General features: G+C 48.2%; 3 protein-coding genes across 4 annotated transcripts in view; 1 reads left to right on the plus strand and 2 right to left on the minus strand.

Annotated features, from left to right (window-relative positions):
* The window catches only part of LOC111160091 (kringle containing transmembrane protein 1), a 66,195-nt gene extending 59,415 nt beyond the window's left edge, over positions 1 to 6,780 (minus strand). For both annotated transcript variants that reach the window (XM_022522922.1, XM_022522921.1), the window contains exon 1: positions 6,684 to 6,780. In XM_022522922.1, coding sequence (XP_022378630.1) covers positions 6,684 to 6,780 — 97 coding nt within the window. The remainder of the gene's footprint in view (positions 1 to 6,683) is intronic.
* Positions 6,781 to 14,628: 7,848 nt separating this feature from the next.
* Positions 14,629 to 16,624, plus strand: LOC111160022 (chromosome unknown C22orf31 homolog). The gene is made up of 3 exons (XM_022522787.1): positions 14,629 to 14,691; positions 14,834 to 15,283; positions 16,187 to 16,624. The coding sequence occupies exons 1-3, from the start codon at positions 14,629 to 14,631 to the stop codon at positions 16,622 to 16,624; spliced, it is 951 nt and encodes a 316-aa protein (XP_022378495.1).
* Positions 16,625 to 20,460: 3,836 nt separating this feature from the next.
* LOC111160073 (zinc and ring finger 3) overlaps positions 20,461 to 21,176 on the minus strand; it is a 153,231-nt gene continuing 152,515 nt past the window's right edge. Inside the window, 1 exon segment of the mRNA XM_022522883.1 lies at positions 20,461 to 20,708. Within this exon segment, the coding sequence (XP_022378591.1) occupies positions 20,668 to 20,708 (41 nt within the window). The 3' untranslated portion in view covers positions 20,461 to 20,667.

Below are 21,176 nucleotides of genomic sequence, written 5' to 3' on the forward strand. Positions count from 1 at the left end.
ATAAACAGAAAGTGTTGTATCTATTAACCAGTGGTCACATAACAAAAGATTCTTCTCAAGGGAGAAAGTCTCAGCTCACCCTGGGCCCCCTTAAGCCCGTAATAAGGATGGGAGGCCTAGTCATTTCAGCTAGGCAATCAAAAACCCTTCATCTGCCACAAGTGCTAGAGAAGAATCTTTGGTGAGCCAAGCCGATGGAGCTCTGCATGGCTACTCACACATCACAGCAAGCAGGGCGTCGTATCCAGCCTTTGAAGACGTTGCTTTTAAGTTAACCTCCCTTCCAACTGAACTTTTTCCAAATCTCTTCCTGCCATTTGGAAGTTGAGTGATTCTCAGCTGAAAAGGCCTGTATATACGAGGTGCAGATGGTGGCAGTTACGGCCCTCACCAGATGCTGCAGTCTCTAATTTGATTGAAAGGATATAATTAGACAACAGAAACACTTTAATGAAAGAGCAAAACATGGAGGGAGGGAAGGATTGAAGGCCCTTAACTGATGCCAAAACACCCACCAGTAATAGAGGCTTTGAGTCTGGGGCAAGGGAAGGGGAAAGCCCCTTAAAAGGACAGTCCCCATCCTGTTTATTTCCCCATAGACATAGGAATAGGGATTTTATTATTGTAGATTTCCACTGTATTTTATGTGGGAACAATCTGATTAAAACCAGAAGAGTCTTCGGAAGAACATCAAAGAAAAACAAATATGGCTTCTGTGGTCATTATTAAAAATATTTTCACCAGCCCAATAATCTTCTTTGAAGATGAATTTTTATAGATTGAACAACAGCAAGCAATTTACATACTGTGATGGCACTGGTTAATGACCGCTACCATTGTGGAAGAGGACCACTTGGTCGCCATGTTTTCACACAACTTTAGGCCACCAAGGAACATGGACAGCCATTTAACATATCTGTTCGGAAGGCACAAAGAAACCATGTAGAAGGAGTCCTACATGCTGATGCTGCAACCATTCTGAATCATCTTTAAAAGTTGCTTATGCTGTTTTTACTTTTTCCTAGCTTCTAAACTTTGAGTGTTGAGTATACTGTTCTGGTTCTAACCAAGAATCTAACCAAACTGAAAGAAATCCAGCCCTCAAAGTCTAAAGTTGCTAATGTGGTGTGACACTCGGGTTTGGAAGCGGCTGCAGCCTCCTCAGCCCACTAGAAGCAGGGCCCGCCCTTGTGGTAAATTGAACAATAAAAGTTTAATGCTTTGGCGACTTGCCAAGGATTAAATCAGTGGCAAGAAAAAAAGCCGGGCCTAGCAGAGGGGCAGCCCCTAGAGCGTCCTGTTATAATGGGGAGGAATAAAGGCAATCTTGCATGTTAGGTGGCCTAAAATCTTCTGTCTACCAGGTGCTTCGTAGCACCTCACTTCATTTCTCTTCAAACTGTTGCAAGTCTGGGGTGCCTGGCTGGCTCAATGGGTGGAGCATGCGACTCTTGATCTTGGGGGTGTAAGTTCAAGCCCCACACTGGGTGTAGAGATTTCTTAAAAATAAAATCATAAAAAATAAAATTTAAAAAGAAAGAAAAAACAACTGTTGCAAGTCCAAGCAAGGGAGGTGTTTCCCTAGAAAGACAACCAAAAGGGGGTGGGGTGGGCAGAGGTCAGGGAGCAGGATATTTCCTTACAGGAGAAGGCAAATTTCTGTAGAGTGGTTATTTTGGGGAAGTATGGGGACCCTTTTGACATATCCACAATGGCCTCTTTCCTTTCTCTGTTCAGTCTGAACCCAGAATAATGTCTCAGAGGTGAGGTCTGGGGAAGAAGCCACTGCCATCTTGAGAGGAAGACACGGAAGACAACAGAGAGAGGGGGAAAAACAGAGTGAACTAGGGCTGCTCCTATGGGTCTAATACTTTTGAGTTCCAGCCAGACTCTCCAGGTCAAACTGAATATGGAAGGAATGTCAGTCATTGTTCTGCCCCACTGAGGGGCTGCACAGTGAGACAGTAAGAAGCCAACCTGCCAAATGGCATCAGGGGGCTTGAGACCTCATCTTAAAAACGCCACAGGTAGTTTTCCAAAGGACATGTTCGTATCTTCCTCTGTTGTCCTTCTTCAGGAGGCAAAAACTCAGGCAAAGGCTACAGATCCAAACTTCCGGCCTCTCTCAAGTGTTTTGCATTAACTGTTCCACAGTACAAACACAATCAACTTGGTATGTTTGAATGTTTCATTTTGTTTTTTTCAAAAATGTTTTAATTAAAACAAAATAATCAGCCATGCTAAGCACATTGTTGTTTTTTAAAGGCCACTTTAAAAATGACGACAGTACCATGGAAGTAAAATTGAACTGTTTAGTAAAGTGATAGAAATTTGTTTTCTTCTTCTTTTTTTTTCCCCCTGGCTGATTTTCTGTGTCTCAGGCTGGTGCCACCTGCTGCCTGGGCTTTCCTCTGAGAAACAGATCTCTCAACCGTTTGCTCCAAGCAACATCTGCATGGTTGAACAAACCATGGGCCAGTTCCAAGGCAGACACTACTTCAGTGTATGTAGTACACACTGAACCATACTGAATTTTTTTAAGGCATTTTAAAAAGTATTATTAAAGATCCAAATATATGTGCATGAACTTCCCCTCATGTATCTTTAAAAAAAATTATGGTAAAATACACATAAAATTCACCATTTTAACCATTTTCCCTATATGTCTCTTAAAAACAGTTAATAGTAAAATGTGAAGGGTTCATTTAGTCACCAAAACCAAGTCTCCTTTTCACCTTTCCAGACCACTGAGCCCTGGAAAGAAATCAATACACAGGAATTTAAGCACGACTTAGCAAAGTACACCTCGGGCCCAATCTGTCCCACTCCCTTATTTTGTATAGTCCCTGAGCTAGCATTAGTTTTTAAAAATTTTAAATGACTGAAAACAATCAAAAGGATAATATTTTGTGACCTAGGAAATTTTTATGAAATTTTAAAATGTCAGTGTCCATGAAATTTTATTAGAACATAGCCACACCCATTCATTTATATTTGTCTCTGGTTGCTTTTCCCCTACAAAGTCAGAGTGGAATAACTACAACAGAGACAGTACAGAGCCTACAAAGCCGAAATTATTTACTGTCTGGCCCTTTACAAAAAATGTCTGCCAACACCTGACCTAGAGCCTCACTCCAGGACCCCAAATCCTAAACTAAAGATGTTATAGTGCCCATCACCAAAAATCCCTAATCTGCATATTGTGAAGGTATTTAAAGCAATACATTTTATCTTCATCATTTATTGCTGCTGCTTTGACTATGCTAAATAGTGATATTATCAATAATATCTATATTAAGTATGCCAACTTGCTATTTATTAGGAGGGAGCCTAAATGGAACTTTTTTTTTTTTAATTTTTTAAAGATTTTATTTATTTATTTGACAGACAGAGTAGACACAAGTAGTCAGAGAGGAAGGTGAGGGCGTGGGGAGGAAGCAGGCTCCCTGCTGAGCAGAGAGCCCAATGTGGAGCTCAATCCCAGGACCCTGGCATCATGAGCTGAAGACAGAGGCCTTAACCCACTGAGCCACCCAGGCGTCCCTGGAACTTCTTTTTTGCTTTCAGATTTATAAAAGGTCTCATTGCATATCTCAAACATTTAAACAGATTTGTCTAGAGACCAAAACAAATTTTCATAAAAACATCAGAGGTCTCTGGTTATCAGGTCAGTTTTGACAGTTTTGTGTTTCTTAAAATACTCAGAGCATAAAAATAATGGGTCGACATTAAAGTACAAAAGCATGTCCGTCCACTTTACTCCTATCAGCCCCTGTCTTGCATTCAGGTAAACCGTTAATGGTATCTCTAAGAGGATCAGTTCTCTATACCGTATGAAGCTCTCACTGTTCACCGAACTCATGGGTTTCATGGCAAGACATACTACTGGCTAAGAGGATGAATAGTAGATGAGGGTTTAGAGGAGAATGAGTATCAAAAAAGGTGTTCACAGCAAATCTAACTTGAATCGAGAAGCTCTGTAGATGCACACCTGACAGCCCCCTAATGTAGAGAAACACCCAAGCAGGGAAGTTGCCTCAGGAGCAAAACTCAAATAGCACAATTCTACCCAACCTTCCCTGTTCTTTCTACCTCTAGGCTCTCCCCTCCAGGTCAGTAAATTCTAGATGGGAGCCCATCAGCCCTATGGCCCTGGCTGCCTTCCTCCTTGAAAAGGGAGTCTAGATTCCACCATCAACCTCTGTCTTCCTCCTTATCAGCTGTGAAGGAAGGGAGAGATTCTCAAAGGAAGAATGAAGAGGAGAAGGGAGATCATTTGGGGTCAGTTATACACTGTAATTAGAACTAGCATTGATGGGGAATGAGCTAACTGTTTTTATAAAGTCAGCATTCAAAAATGCAAACCACCAGTAATTTAAATATTACAAAATTGTGCAGAATACAAGTATTGAAATAAATTTTTCCATCCACAAAATTTTAGAGAAAATTACAGTATCAAAAAATATAAAACAGCAAGTTTGGCATATCCTCAAGGATTTAAAAAACTAGTAGACAGTCTTGGGACAGGATGTGATGCTTCAGACCATGTGGTATCTCCCTAAAACTACTTCTGGAACTAAAAAGGAAAAGCCGAGGAAAGCCCTGGTGTACCTGGATGGTAGGAAAAATTGCTGGTGAGGCTTACTGAGGCAGGAACTTGGGCCACTTACCACAAATCACCTCACAATGGTTATTTATTTGTCCCTAACTCAGACTCCTAAATAAAAGTGTACCAAGGTTTGAGGTTCAAACTGCCTAAGAGCTGCTGTATTTGACCCCTCCTAGCAAAGCAAAGGTGCCTGAGGAAAGGATGCCACCTTCTAACAAACATAAGCAGAGCTGGCGCACTTGACTACTACTCTGCCCTTTCCAGAAGGGGAACCAGTTTATTTCCACCCATACCTCTCTCTCCCCGTAGAGGACATTAAATCCTGACCACACAGATGGCAAAGTGGAGCTGAGCGTTACTAGGTTACAGTTATGTTGACATATCCTGGCTCTCAGAAAGTTTCTCCTTCATTCCTCACATACAGCAAATAGCACAAGTGATCAAACTTCTGTAGCAGTTTTTGCAGAAGTCCCCTTGAAAGCTGCCAATCTCTCAGAAACCACTTCCTGAGTCTAAGGTTTACAGGACTTGGAGACCCCCTTCTACTGATCTAAAGCCAAGCTTTGCCTTTTATAGGGCTTAATCAGACTGGAAGCTCATAGCATTCTCAGGGCAAATGAGGTGTCTAGCACTTGGTGAACTGTGAAGCACTATAAAAAGTATTATTAAAATATGTTTATTGAATGCCTTCTATATGTAGGCGTTACCTGCAGTATATAATTTTATCTTTACCAACACCAGGCTAAGGGAGTTCTCATTATCCCTCCTTTACAGATGAGGAAACTGAGTCTTAGCTGAGCCATGGCCCAAAAATCACATAGTAAGTGACAACACCCAGTCCTATCTTTTTCACTCATCCAAGCTCGTAAGTAAATAAAGCAACAAAGTTTTCTTTCGGCAACAAAATCCTGTCTTTCCAACATCACAGTCTGCGACTTTGGGTGGAGAACCCTCAGCCGGTTTTCCTACTCCGGCAAACCGGTAATGAACCCTTCCCGTCCCTTTCACGAACGCCCAATTCTCAACACCCAAACAACCTGCAGAGAAATGTAACTGGGCCAGACAACGCCCTCGTGCCTGCTCTTCAACTTGGAAAAAAGTCCTGCTGCAAAGAAGGGTGTGTATGGAAGCTAAGCAAAGTCCCAGCTTCCATCCTAGTCCCGGGCTCAACCTCGGGAAGACCTGGCCTTGGCCTTGACCTGGGTAGTGGGTGACCCTGTTTAAAGGGTGGGATTACCTGGGAAATGGGGCTCTGCATTCCGCCTTCGAGATAAGCACCCTAAGATCTGTAGGGGAGGTTTTAAGCCACCACCCCTTCCTTCCTCTCTCCAAGCTAGGCCTGCACCTGAGTTTTGGGAGGCTCAAAACGGCCGCGGAGGTAAAGACGAGGAGTCCGGGCTGGGTACAGCGGGTCGTCCGGCGACCCGGACCTACCGCGTGCAGGGCGGGCTAGTCAACTCCACTCATCACGAGGCAGAAATTGCAAGCAGGCGCAGCCGGGAACCCGGCAGAGAGGCTGGGCGCCCGCTGCGCTCGCCTCCGCACCCGCTCCTGAGCCCGGGGGCGCGGGGCGTCGCCGCGGGGCTTGCGGAGGGGACCCTGGCCCGGGAGAGTCGCTGAGGGCCTTGGGGAGGAGGTGTAGCGTCTCGAGACGGGGTGCGTCGCTGAGAGACAAGACAGGATCCCGGGAGGTGCTGGGGCAGAGGGGGCATCCCGGCCCAGGGAGAGTCGCTGAGGAACTTGAGCAGGGGATCCGGGGTCCTGAGTCCTGAGGCGGAGGAGACGTCCTAGCCCAGGAGGCATCGGGGAGAAGCTTGGCTAAGCGATCCCTGGAGTAGGTCCTGAGGCAAAGAGGGCGCCCGGGGGGCGTCACTGGGGGCTGGGAGTGGGGGTGGGGGGAAGCCCCGGGTTCTGAGGAGGGGGACTGCCCCGGCCGGGGGGTGTCGCTGAGGGGCTGGGAGAAGGAGTCCCGGGAAATAGGAGCTAGGGGGTTGGGCCCCCCCTAGGCGGGCCGGCCCGCGCTGCCCCTCGGGCGAGCTCCGCGCAGGGCGGGCGCGGGGGCTCGCTCACTCACCGGGTCCCGGGCCGAGGCCGGGGCTGGGCGCGGGCCGGGCTGCCAGGGTGAGCGCGGCGGCGGAGAGCAGGGCGAGGCGGGCGGCGGGCGGCGCCATGGGCCGTCAGTGCGGGGCCCCGGGGCGCGGCCCGGGGGAGAGGGGGCAGCGCGGGGAGCCGGGGGCGGCCATGGGAGCTGGACGCGGGGCTCGGGCGTGGCCCCGCCCCGGCCGCCCGGCCGCCCCGCCCCGGCCCGCCCTCCTCAGCGCTGCCACCGCCCTGGCAGTGCGGGGCCCGCCCGGCTCCGCCCGCTAGCCCCGAGGGGCGGAGCCGACTGCGCACGCCCTCCCTTCCCGGTGCGCGCGCCGCGCCTGCCACTCACGCTCCAGACTCCGCCCACATCCCCTTCCTCACCTGGGCCCGCCCCCACGGGGCATGTTATTTGTCCGAGGGATGGGGCGGGGCCAGCAGGTGATGGGTGGGGTCCGGGGCTCCGCCTCCGAGTTCCCCAGCAGAGCTTTGGCTACGTTGGAGCCCGCCGGGCACCCCAATGACTCTTGCTCCACCTTCACTCAGGTCGTGACCCACAAGGCGGGCTCAGCCACAGCGGTAATAATCAAAACAGCAGTTTGCAAACCGCTTTTCCCTGCTTTGATCAACGTAGCAGTTTAAAAAAAGGGCGGTCTGGAATCAGAATGTCTGGGTTCAGTCACCTGTAAGACCTTGAGCAGGTCTAAGAAAAATTAGCTCTCTTACCTCAGTTTCTTCATCTGTTAAATGGGAGCGTTGATAGCATACTCCCAAAACTGTTGTACTAAATGAGGCAATGCATGAAAACTTCTACACGGGCACAGTAGGAGCTTAGCAAATGTTGAGTTCCTTCCACCATCCCAGTTCTGGCACCCACAAAGGCAGCATACTGAACTCTGGTTCCGAATCCTGTCGCACATCCTTTGTCAACTGGGGCAAGTTTCCTGCTCTGTCTGAGCCTCAGTCATCTGAGGAATTAATACAAGGCCGTCACGATTAGATGAGATAGGAGAAAGTAAAGCGCCCAACACAGAGCCCGAGGTGGCCCGGGGAATGATGCTTTCTTGCAGACTGGGATACCGAGGCTCAGAGTGCGCGTGACTGAAAGTCTTGGGCCCCCGCGTGGCAGGTCTTTTGTCCCCGCTCCCCAGGTCTTCCCTGGCTGCACTCTGGGTCTGTCCCGGGCCTCCCTCCTCCCCCGCACTCCCCCAGGCAGAGGAGATTTTCCTTCTGTTCCCGCCTAAAGCGCCGCGGTGACGCCCCTCGGGGCAGGTCTGGGCGGCGCGCCGGCCGCTTTCAAGTCCCTGGTCCCGGGCTTGCAAGTACCGGCCTGTGCCCGGCGTGGCGGCGGGAGCTTCTGCCCTCGTGTGCAGACTCGCCGCGCCCAGAGCGGGGCTGGGGCGGTCCCCTCTCCCCACTGGCAGGCTCCGGGGCCCGCCTTCGGTAAGCCGGCCCTTGCGCCCCCTTGCCCACTCCCAAGGTCTGCCTCTGCACAACCTGCTCCCCAGCTGTTTCCAGGGCCGGGCCCCAAAGGTGCAGATACCTCCCACGAGGCCTCCCAATCTTGGTCCCTCTCCACCCACACGACCCAGAGCCCCGGCAAGAAGAGTCTTGTTCTCTCATTGTTTTCAGCCTTTCCCGAGTTCAGGGATCCTCTGGGAGCCTTATTGGTTCAAGAGGACACCCCTCACCCAGTGCCCACCCCCCCAATCCTCCACATCTCACCCGGTGTTCCAACTTATCCTCTCCTCTCCACCATCCAGGACCCTTCCCATCTCCAAAACCAGCTTCTTCCAATAGGACCCATGAACTCCTCACCTGTAACATGGGTCCTTGAAGATGGAGGCAGCAGGAGCGCCTTGAAGGAGAATGAAATGAGAACAGCAGGTGAAACCATCAGCCCAAAGCAGACAATAAAGGTGAAACTTCCTCCATTCGACAAATATTCAGTGAAGAATATACCCAGAGCACAAGACAAGCTGGTCCTTTCCTCCTAGAAATAATGTGAATTTCAGAAAGCAAAAAGTTCTACAGAGACAAGAAATGGTGTTCGCAGAGAATGGTCTGTGAACTGTTTTAAAATAGAGTGCAGGGAAACATTTTTGTAAAGCAGGACACAGCTCTCTACAATTTACAAGGTCCTTTGGCATCTCATCCTGGTTTCTGAGGAGGAGATAGGAAGGCGCAGACAAGAGGTTCAAAACAGGGTTTATGTGGCCAAGTCTGGGGATTTGGGCCTCATGATAGTAGCCTCAGCCTGTTGGGCTCCGCTGCAGGAAATCACTCCTGCTGAGTGGGTGCCAGCCCCTCCCTTGGGTTGGTTCTCTCTGCCTTGTGTACAACCAGAATGGGCTATGTACTTCACAGGGCCCGGTGAGAAGCGAAGCTGTGGGGCCCCTTGGTCAAAATGATTAAGAATTTCAAGGTGGCTATGAGAGAGCATTAAACCAAGTGCAGGGCCCTTCTAAGTTTGGGGACACTACACAGGTGACACACCCCATGAAGCTGGCTTGTACAACAGAACTCAGAGTGTGCAAGCCCCCGCCCCCACTGGCTGCTATGAGAAACATCCCTCTAGAGCCTTCCCTAGGCCTCCCTCCCCTCTCTTCTAGCTTAAAGCCTAGCACAGGTGATGGAAACAGTGCACAGAGGCTAAAAATACAGCCCAGCAGGTCTAGGTCAGGGCACTTAACAGCTCAAGGTCTTTTGCTCAGTTACGTGGTCCCGGCCACTGGCAAGAAGAAGCCCAAGATACTCATTTCAATGCTTCACATGCCTCAGTCGCTTAGCAGATTTATTTCATGGAAAGAGTGAGGACATTGACTGCAGTCCCTGGGCCTCCAGGAAAATGTTGGTGTCTGTCTGTTTGCCTGCTTGTGCTCTGCAGTCGAGGCCTTCAATTCCTCTGAGGACAGCAGGAATTGCCAAGAAGCTGGGAGAGCTCAGCGGATGGAGTTGAGGGGCTCCTGGTATCTTTGAGACTCCAGTTGGAATAATTTGTGCTCAGAAGGCACCATGTTGTGGAGAGAGTCCTAGATAAGGAGCCCGATTCTAGTAACAAGGAGAGCAAACATTTACAAGGACTTTCCTAAACTCTAGGCAGGGTAGGGTGCTTGTCATCACACTTCACACGATGTTTCCAGCGGTGCTATGAGAGAGGCACCCTCACTACCCCCCTCAGACAGAGAGGTTGAATGGCTTGCCCAAACGTGGCCCAGTGGTGGAGCTGGGCTTTGAACCCAGGCAGTTGGACTCCAGGACTAGATTCCTACCTTAGGTGGAATTCTGCCTACCTAGGTGGAATTACACCTTAGGTGGAAAACACCTACCTTAGGTAGGTGAATTGCCTGCCTGTCCTTCTGGGGTTCTGGCAACAAATACTTACCGAGTGGTCCAGGGGCACAATTAGGGTGAGACAAGTGAGACATTCATGTCAGGCACACGACTTTAGGCCCAAAAAACTCGGTAATCAAGATAAAGAAATAAATATTATTTTTTTTAAAAATATTTATTTATTTATTTATTTGACAGACAGAGATCTCAAGTAGGCAGAGAGGCAGGCAGAGAGAGAAGAGGAAGCAGGCTTCCCGCTGAGCAGAGAGCTCGATGCAGGGCTCGATCCCAGGACCCTGGGATCATGACCTGAGCCGAAGGCAGAGGCTTAACCCACTGAGCCACCCAGGCACCCCAAGAAATAAATATTCTTTAAATAAGTTGTAAAAATATATTAAACATATTTCATAAACATTATTTCAATGCAATAGCTTTTTTTTTTTTTTTCTTTTTTGACAGGGAGTAAGGCAGAGAGAGAGAGAACACAAGAGGGGGGGGGGGGGCAAAGGGAGAGGGGGAAGCAGGCTTCCCGCTGAGCAGGGAGCTGGATTCGGGACTCAATCCCAGCACCCTGGGATCATGACCGGAGTGGAAGGCACAGGCTTAAACGACGGAGCCATCCAGATGCCCCTCAGTGTAATAGCTTTAAGAAGATAAAGGCATGTCCCCCAAAATTCACACTGCAGGAAGTATCAAAATTTTAAATGAAAAGAGGATCTCCAAAAAAAAAAAAAAAGAGGATCTCCAGCCTCTGGCTCAGCTCAACACTGTACTGTTACCAATCCTGTTCAGATTTCTGAGTCCAAAAGCTAGTGATGGGAAACTCGGGAGAAGTAGTGGTTTGGCTTGTTCTGATGGGGATAAGGGGAACGAAGCAATCTGGCTTTGAATGTAATGTATTAGAGGTGTCTGTGGGGCATCCAGGTGGCCCCGTCAGAGAACTGAGTCTGGGGTGGGGAAGGGGTGCCGGTGTGGGCAGGGCACCCTTATTTTGCATACTTGGCCCATGATAGGTCCGCGTCCAGCACATGTGGTTTAAATCACTGGTCCTCTGAGTTTGCATCATGGTTCAGGAATCTTCTCAAATTCTCTCATCCAAAGTTTTTCTCTTCTTTCCTAAACCTTCTACATCACAAACCTCAGATATGTTCCTATCTGGGCATGGCAGTTTGCTGCTTGGGTGTTAAAATGAAAACATCTTCCGTGGAAATTAAAAACAACTATATGCCACTAGATTTGGGAGCAGGGCATGAAGGGGGAAGAATGATTATGAATTGGCTCAATTTCCTTTTTATCAACGGACCTTCCAGAAAGAGGATGGAAGCAAAGAGGAATCAAAGAGAAGAAAGGTAGTAGTCAAGGAAAGAAAGAAGGAAGAAAGATTATAGGAGCTAAAAATATGGTGAGGAGAGCTTGGCCAAGCATCAAAGAAGGGCAGATGTGGTGGTTTAGATATGTCAGGAAGTACGGCTCCAAAGGATCAGTGGAAAATAAAGGCTATTTAGACTGAGCTCAGCAGAATAAAAAGGCTCATTGGAGAATCCCACGGAGGAATAGGCCTTTCCACTACACAGAAGCTCTACGGCGTCAACCCCAGGTGCTCTGGACCAGGTGTTCACAGCAACGGTGGGAACTCTTGCCATAGTTTCAGGACCCTGGACCAAGTAGAGTCTTTCCATCTTGACTTTATAATTCTGAACAATCTCTGTCCAAGACCAGTCACTTTCCTTAGTCTACCCTCCTTGCCATCTCAGAAAGCATGAGATATTCCGGGCAACTCCCATGACCACGGGGACATTTGGCTCCTGTAAATAGAGCAGTTCTGTGAGATCGAGGAAACTGACAAATGTTTAGGGGAGGTAGATCCTGGGAAAAGAAATGTCATTCTCTCCAAGTCAGACCGGAATCATTCCCTGCTTCAAGAGTCTCCTTGCTTGGCCTCATGAAAGACCCGAGACAAAGCTCATACCAAATGTTGAGTTACGTCACTCAGACTGTGGGCAATAAGGGTTCAAGAAAGGGTCAGATGATTGAATGGGCCACAATAATAATCATATTAATAAGAACATTATTTATTGAGTGCTTCCTATGTGCCAGGAGCCCTACCAAGTGCCTCCCATGCTCTGTCCTATTTTGTCCTCACAGATCCTGGGGAAGGCACTGTTACTATCCCCATTTCACAGATGAGGAGAGTAAGGTTCAGATACGTGAATTCACTTGCCCTTCGAAAGATGGATCTGGGATGTCACCTCGGGCTGATCAACTTGTGCACCCAGAGAAGGTCTCACGTCAAGGGTAGGACTAGAACTGGACCCATGGATGGTATGGGGATGGGCTGACCTGATAACAGGCAAAGCATCAGATAGCTCTGAGTGGTGGTGTAGACCTTGGTTGAGGCTGGCTTTGGGATCTGGGGCATGGTTCTCGAGCAGCTTGTGCCTCAGTTTCTTCATCTGTAAAGTAGGGCTGGCAACAGTGCCCAAACTCATGACTGTTGGTGGCATTTCATGAGATGATGCTTGGGAGGTGCCTGGGACAGTGCCTGGCCTATGGCAAACATCCGATAAATACAAATTTTACCAATATAGGAGGAATAATAGCACAAGCCATGTTATCCTTGGGTTAGTTCCAAGGAGCATGAGGGTTACCTACTGGGCGTGAGTTACCCTGCAGGGAGAGGAGGCAGATTTTGATTGAAGTCAGAGGGTGAACTGTAGCCAGAAGAGGGAGAGGCAGCACGTTCCTCCGAGTCTGAGCGGGGTCACCTGGCCAGGCACTGAGTAAAGGCCTAGGAAAGTAAATACAACAGATGAGTATGTGGAAAGAGGAGGTGTGGGAAGGCCAACCTTGAGACAGGGAAGGAGAGAGGAGAAACCAAAGAACTATTCCCAGAATTCCTTTCTTGCCCGACAGTTCCCTTCTGTCCCTGCTCCTGCAGAGCCAAGGCAGACAGTGGCCCAAGAGCCTGGTGCCACCTCTCCGGGATTCACCAGCTTTGAAAGGATGCTTGCCTGCCCCGTCTCCAGACATTAACAACGTCTTCCCAGAGACAAACCCTTTTCCAACACCCTGCTCTAAAATCGACCCACCTCTCAGGAGGTGAAGCCCGGGCTTCCCACTGAATGGGCCCCATTGTCCTCCCGAGCGTCTGTGGGTCCAGATGCCTTTGGCCTGGAGGTGGTTCCACCGTGGCCTGCCGTGCGGTTGGCCTGCAGACTTTGATTCACTCCTGGGACAACACTCAGAAAAAAATCAAACAGGCAACACATACGATTCCAGGAGCTCCTGCCAGACTCATACTCTGTTTTTCCATCCCTTCCCTCTCCTCCCCCTCAGGAGGGAGCCTCCTTTGGCATTTTGTGTCTAAAAACTCAAAACCACCAACAGGACCAAAGCCCCTGATAAGGAGCGAGGCATTGCCCAAGAGTTACCAGCAAGAAGTGTCTTTGTTCCTGTTTCAAGCCCTTGACACTGCTAACAGCTCTAATTACTGAATTTGCCATGGGATGTAAAATAAAACCGCATTCCAGAAACCATGTAGTTCTCCCGGGGAGAGACATGGAGGGAGAGGTGCCCAGGGCGGCAGGAACATGTTCTTTCATTTCTGGTCCCTAACCTTGGCAGCTCTTCTGAGAATGTAACAGTACCTTCTTTGTGTGCACGGAGAAGGCCACTTTTGCACATGTAAGGATCTATCTCACTACCTGTATCCACATATACAGTCTTGGTCTTTGACTCCCCTTGAGTGCAAAGGAATGCTTCTTAAGAACGTTAGGACCTTCCTAATTCACCCAAGCCCTTCTGGGGGGCAATGAGCGCTTCACCAGCTCCTGAGGTTGCAAGCACCACAAAATAGAACTTCTTCCGGCCTAATTTAACTATAAAATCTGATGATGTAACACCCACCCACCCCCACATCACAAACCAAAGTGACATCACAAATACTAGAGACCATAGTTCAAAACTGCCTCCCTGTGAGCCAAAAATCTAAACAAACTGCAATTTGCTCATACATGACTGAGGCAGAGAAAGACAGGTGACTAGAAATATTAAAAAAAAAAAAAAAAAAAGCAAAACAACAGCAACAACCAAAAAAAGCAAAAGAGAAAAAGGGAAAAGAAAATACATATTTCTTCCCCCTACTAAGCTAGCTAAAATAAAATTTAAGGCAACCGAAATATGGTAAGGTAATTTTATTTTTTTTATAGATGACATTTCTTAGAAGGCCAGGTCTCTTTAAGGGTGTGATTCTAATTCTGTCCAAATTGTTCTCTTGTTCTTTGCTGCTCCCAGGAAACAGAGGTCCGTATTACTTACGTTGGACTTTTGCCTTTAAGGATCCCAGTATTTCCCCGTGGAGCAGCCTTTCTTGGCTCATGGTGGTCTGGCTAGGAAGTGTGTTCAGGGCTTGACAGAACTTTTACGTGGTGTCATTTCTGTCTTGCAGCCTGGTCAAGGGGTGACTGCAGCTCCTATAGGAATCTCAAGTGATCCCATCCCCATTCCTTTCCTGTTACCGTTCCCTAAGCCTTGTAGCAGACAGGAATTGTCATGGATTCCTTATAAATGCTCCCCAATCCTCTGCTTCCAGCTCAAGCATTGCCATGTTCTTTGAGAGCCTGAATATCATGGTGGCTTGGTTTCCCTACTTGGTACAAAAGGCTCTGGTGAGCAGGAGATCCGATGGATAGATTTCTGAGAGCTGTGTAGAAGGAACCATGTGTAAAATGCAGTTCATATTAGGCCTGCTAGTCTGTGATTGAGAACTGGTCCTTTTTCTTATTCCTTTCTCTCCCCTTACGATTCTAGCATCCCATCTATGTGAGACGAGACCCCGGGATCCCTGCCTATGGGCTCCGTCAGTCTATCCTACTGAACACCAGGCTTCAGGACTGCTATGTGGACTCACCGACCCTCACCAACATCTGGACGGCCAGAATGTGTGCAAAGCAGAACATCAATACCCCAGCAGCCAGGACCACCACCTCTTGGGAAGTTGTAAAGACTCCCCTGGTGGCTAGTTCCTTCTCCCTGATTAAGTTGGTGCTCAGGCGACAACTGAAGGATAAATGTTGCCCAGGACCAAGCAGGTTTGGAGAAGCAAAGCCTTCAAGGAGATTAAAGTCCAAGGACAATTCGGCAGTAAGAGCCACGCCGCGGGGCAGAATAAGACACTCCATCGGTTCCAAGGGCAGGCGGCCAGTAGGGCAGCGTCCTGGCTCCCCAAGGCTCAGGAAGACAGCAGGAGGCATCAACAAGGTACCTGTTAGGATGGCTGGGGGTGGACAGAAACTGATGGCCTGGGAACAGGGAAATGCAAGGGAGGGAGTGCTTAATGCTTATGTGATTTATCCCGGCGGAAGGAAATCCTAAAGTTAAAGACAGGATTGTGGAGGTGGAACTAGGGGCAGCTGCACGAGACAGTGGAGAGAGTACCAGATCTGGGCTTCTGCCTTTTACACTCTGCCTAGTTCTACAGGAGGATGGCGTAGCTTTCGTAAACACTTGACATGAAGGGAAAATAAGGGAGGGAAAGGCCTGGAGATGGGTGGTGCCCTTAGGTACGCACACCCAAACACTGGAGGTGAGCAATAGATCTTGCCATGAACTTCCACCTGGGGAACCTGATGTCCAGAGAGGCCCATCACTCCACGGGGCCGGCAGAGCTCAGAGGGCACCTCAGAGCGAGGCCGTCCCGCCTCAAATCCCAGCTCTAACTATAATTGCGGACAACTGTGGGTTTAGCCTCTTTGGTCTCTGTCACCTACAAAATGTGGAAAACATCCCCCCCCCCATAGGGTTTCATGAGGATTGAGCTAATATAATAATGCACAAAGTTTTTGAACGGAGCCTGGCACAGAGTAAATTCCTAATATCCTGCGTGGCATTCAGCAAAGGACCCTGTGGTTAGGAACCTTCTCACCGTGCCAGCTTCGGCCAACCAATTCGTTTCCTTGCCTTTAGAATGGTCTCCTGCTGACCTTATGGGGTTTATGGGCAATGCATGCAGTGGCGTACATGAAGGAATTCGGGAAACCAGAACACTCTAGACAAATGTTGGTGGTGGCTGGAACCAAGACTCGGGGACACAAATCCCAGATAATTATTCTGAGCTCCCTTCTCAAGTTTTAGCTTTGACTTCTCTGCTTTCTTCCTGGCTAGAGTAAAGAAAGTTCAAAGGAGAAAAAAGTAACCGCCCGCCAAGATCTTGAGAGCAGATATGCTGAACATGTGGCTGTCACCCAAGCACGGCCTGGGGACACTGGGACAGCCGCCTGGAAGGGCCAGACATTGCTTCCCGAAACCGGAGAGAGAGAGCAGTTGTCGGAGGACAAGCTAACCATCCATGGCCTCCCCGCAGAGGGTTACAGGGCTCTGTACCACTTGGTGGTCGAGCCAATGCTGTGGAATCCTTCCGGAACCCCCAAGAGGTACAGCTTGGAGCTGGGCAAGGCCATCAAACAAAAGCTCTGGGAGGCTCTGTACAGCCAGGCTGCCACTCCTCCAGGGGCTCAGGGCCCGCTGCCTGGCAGGAAGCAGCTGGGGGTCCACGAGGAGCCTGTGCCCAAGAAGTGGCCCAAATTCAAGAGAGAGAAATAGGAACAGGAGCTCACAGGCTTAGGATATTGCTGTTCTCTGCTAGATGTCTGAAAAATAAACACCGCTTTGCACCTTCCACATCATCTCAGAGTGCTTTACAAATTAGTAACTCCCGCCCTGGGAGGTAAGACAAATGGGTATGAGATTCATTTCATACTGATGGTCCTTCTCCACTCTCATAACTAGGTCACGTCGAGGGCTCAGTGTTTGGGGGTCTCTTGGCCTTCCGAGGTAGGAAAAGGCCAGGCTGACGAAGTCAACAGCCCACGTTCCTTATTTTTGAAAGTGGACTATTGTTTCCCTCACTGCTTCCACATAGGGCTTAGCAAAACAACCACCACCACCCCAAGGACATGATCCCACACGCTCTCTATCAGAGGCTCTCTCATGAAACCATCCCGGGCCCCAAAAACATGAATTCTATGTTACCAAGAGAAGAGATCCTACAGACGCATACATGAACAAGGAGGAAGTTAAAGGCACTCTCTCCTAGGTGGGATCTATAGACCTTTACCAAACAGAGCAATGACAACATGTAACACATACTTGATAAAATTGTATTTTTTTTTACAGTCATTTGTACAATTTGTTACAAAACCATAGAAGACTACAACTTGTTTGAAATCATTTTTGGTCGGCAAATATGCAAAATCTGTGTGCAATTATCATGTATTTACAGGGCCTCATGTTAGTCATTTTCAATGATTATTCCAACAATGTCACACTCTCAACATAAGACATGGCTTAAGATAAATATATTAGTAAATAAATATTCTGAGAACATATTTCCATAAATGAAATGTGCTGCTATACATATACAGAATATACATAAGTTGTTTTCTAGCCTTTAAAACATTAAAAAAAATGGTAATGTTGGAGAAGGAGCCCTTAGACCATTTTATTACAAAATCTTTACAGCAAAGTCTTTACAAAATATCTTTTAAGTGCTATGGGAGCAATTAAAAAAAAAAACATTTCAAAATAGTGTCTTATTAGACCAACACAATAGAGTTTATATAAAGAATAGAAAAAGGCAGGTCTGTTTAAAAAATAATACTCCGATTAGTAATTATTTTTTAGACCTCATTTTTTATTAAAAGCATTAGTCCTGCATGAGCTTTGAGTAGAAACTAGCAGCACATAAGGGAGGGTCTGAGTGGTGGGACAGCAGATCGGGCTTTATAAAAATGGCTTGGGTTCGAGAGAGGCGGGAGATTGAGAAAGAGCCAGCGTAAAGAGGTACCTTGTTGATCAGAACTCCCAAACCCCCATTTTTTTAACTGGTTCCAGTACTCTTTAGTTTACATGGCTGTCCTATACCCAGGGCTGGGCCATGGGACCAGGCCTAACAGTCACTCTGGCTTGGGGTGGGGGTGGAGGGCGATAATTCTCCATGGAAAATGTGATGCTCCAAGACTATATGACCCCAACACACCCCTGAGAGGCCATTACTGGAGTCTTGCAACTTCAAAGAAGACATTTCTTTCAATTCGAATGGTGAGGCAGGAATATAGCTGGTCACTATACTCCGGTGACCTCCCCATCTGGTGGGCCAATACAAACTCGAAACAATGGTTGATATTTAAAGTTTTAACATTTTCATTTTTCTGCTTCTCCTGCCCTGTAAACTACAGAAAAATGTGTTTCTTTTTGCCATCCGTAATTATTGCTCTTTCCAACGAAAATTGGACACATTTATTTTAATAAGCCCCGTGGAAGCCACATTACCTACTCCTCTATTTATTGCTTAAGGCTGTTGAGGAGTAGTTTCCCAGACCAGGCTAAAGAAAGACACTTTGGGGGTATGGTTTTAGACAAAGGAGAGAACATGCACTCAAAGGCATTAAAAACAAAACAAAACAAAACAAAACAAAACAAAAAAAACACAAAACCACGAACAACAACAAAAATCTCAACGATGAGAAGCTGCTTTTTTTTTTTTTGCAGTTCCTGTTAGAAGCCATCCCCCCCACCCCTTCCCTAAAACCACGGAATGCGAGCCGAGCCGTTGTCCTCAGCAGCTGCTACTCCTGGCCCGAGAAATCAAGGCGGGCCGGATCACATGTCAACAGCTTAGGCCCTTCTCACACCCTCGCCAACAGGTGTGCTGGGCATAGACCCGAGGGTGGGGGGCGGGAAGCAGCCCCCAGGGGACTGTACCTCAGAGGCTGGAGGACAAAGCTCACCGTACTGAGCTCCTAAATGGCAACTGGTTCGATTGTTTGAGGCTGGAATTTCTTTCTGTCAAAGCCTGGCTAGGAGGAGGTAAATTTCCTCATCACGGGCTGGATTAAAAAAGAAAACAAAAAAAAAGGCAAAAAAGATTGGGATACAGTGAGATTCTCAGTCAAAAGTATTCTTGTCTGGACCCTGGCCTGACTGGAGAAGGGGTCATCACTGTCGTCGATGGCAACCCTGGGCGGTCTCTTACTTCCCCACTATACTTGGGGGGTGGGGTTGGGGGGGGCCGCGAGGCCGCGAGGTTTCTGTTCTGCAGATGAGCATATCAGATGATAACTGAATAAAAATGAATGAAAGTGGCCGAAGGAGTTAGTGAACACAGGGGCTAATGCGATTGGTTTCTTCTAAAAAAGACTTGGAAGAACAAGAAGTACATTGGACAAAAAAGATGACAGTCCCTGATCTGAAATAGCTTTAAATAGATTCTCCCTTTTACAATGGAAACACTTTTTTTTTTTTTTAAATGGTTTGGGTTTTAAAACTCTCCCTCTCTTGAAAACAAGAACAGCAAACGGCTGGAAAAATATACAAAAACCTACCCTTTGGGGCTAAACTATCTGATAGTCTCTTTCTCTGTCTCCTGGAGAATCAATACATAATAGTGCATTAGGTAGAAAGGATAGTAGACATTTGCAGGCGAGATGGGCCATTTCGGCCATGAGGCAGAGGGCTGAATAACCCCGAAGCAGTGCTTCCAGAGGGAAATGGGATGGGAAACGTATCATTCAAACAGAGCTTGGTGCCGACCCTGCGAGGTCCCCAGGAAGGCAGCCCAAGGACACTGGCTGCGCCCACACAGACGCCTGGGTGCAGGCATGCTCTAGCGCCCTCTGTCCCTCTTCTGGGTTACTGAGAGCACTTTCCACCCCCTAGACACTAAGGTCGCAAAACTACGTTCCTTCCGGGTGTCTGTCCCCACACAGCCCTTCAAACCATTTCTGCAGCCAGGGGCACAGGAAGCCCGAGTTCAGGATTGTGAACTCTTGTCCTCTGACCCAAGACAATGACCCAAAGGGACAGACCGAAGAACACTGGGCTGAACTGTCCCTGTCACCCTGGGGCTGGCGTAGTGATGGCTTGTCCCAGCTCCTCAGAGCTGCAGACCTTCCGCCCTATCCCTAGCTGTTCCCGTCAGCTGCCTACAGGTGTGGGCTGGAGAGGGCATGGCTTCTGAGAAGACCCGAAACTGTACGCTGGGATTTGCCACAAGAAAGAAAGAGGCAGCATTGCATTGTTCCTCAGAGTTTGTACCCATATCAACTAGCTTTACTTCAAGTTTCTGGTTCATTTTCTAAGGCAGGTGTAGCCCTGAGCTTTTCAAAGGCCTGAGCTCCCTCCAGGGAGACAACAGTATCTACACATGATATGGTTCAATTAATGCAGCAGTGATTACTTTTTTTTTTTTTTTTTCAGCAAAAGTTGGCAGTTAGGGCTCTTTAAAATATATATTTAAATAACTTTTTACATTTACATATAATATCTTAAAAAACAAAGCAGAGAACTCAATCCCACACACCTTGGGACCCCAAGCACACACACTTTACAAAACAGAATATACCATGTTATCAAAAGAGGCAAAAGACTCAGAGAATTTTGTCTGTTGGTTTGTTAATGGGAGGTGGGGGGCAGTTTGCCACAGGTGGCTCACATTTTGGGTTGAGAAGGAGGGCTCTCTTTATTACCACTTTTGTGTGTTTGTCAAAGCTAAAAAAAAAAAAAAAAAAAAAGATTTTTTTCTGAAGGAAGTCAGAGCTTGGAGTCTCCATATTGTCCCCATTTCCACGTAAGAGTTCCTTCTGAGCTCAGGCTCCTGTGCCACTGTCTGCTGGGCGAGATCTCTGTCCTAGAGAGAGAGACACACACATACAAATAAATCATCAAGGGGACAGAACTGGCACTGGAAGCCCTGGGTGGCACTGGAAGCCCTGGGCACAACACACAGGGGTCCAGGTGGGGGACTTGGGTGCCCATCCTTGGTGTCACAGGCTCTTAGGGAATAACAGCTCAGAACACCAGATAGACCGTGTATATGGCAAAGGCAGGAAGGCACGGGTGCCTCGCAGATAGCCAGTCTCCCTCATCTGGATGGGCAGAGACTTCTGGAAGCCCTTAGGTAGCATGAACTTACAACATACTGAAGATGTGCCATCAGGCACCACTGCAGGCACCGGGAAGAGGAGAAGATCCCTTCCCAGAGCCCACAAACCTCAGAACAAAGTAACCTCAGACTGCGATAACCTGGGAAGTGAACAGGGCTTGTGACAGTGACCCTGGAGGGTGGAGGGCATGATTTCAGCCAAGATCTGGAGAA

The sequence above is a fragment of the Enhydra lutris genome, unplaced genomic scaffold, assembly GCF_002288905.1.
Source record: "Enhydra lutris kenyoni isolate GAN:26980312 unplaced genomic scaffold, ASM228890v2 scaffoldscaffold73, whole genome shotgun sequence".
NCBI lineage: Eukaryota > Metazoa > Chordata > Mammalia > Carnivora > Mustelidae > Enhydra > Enhydra lutris.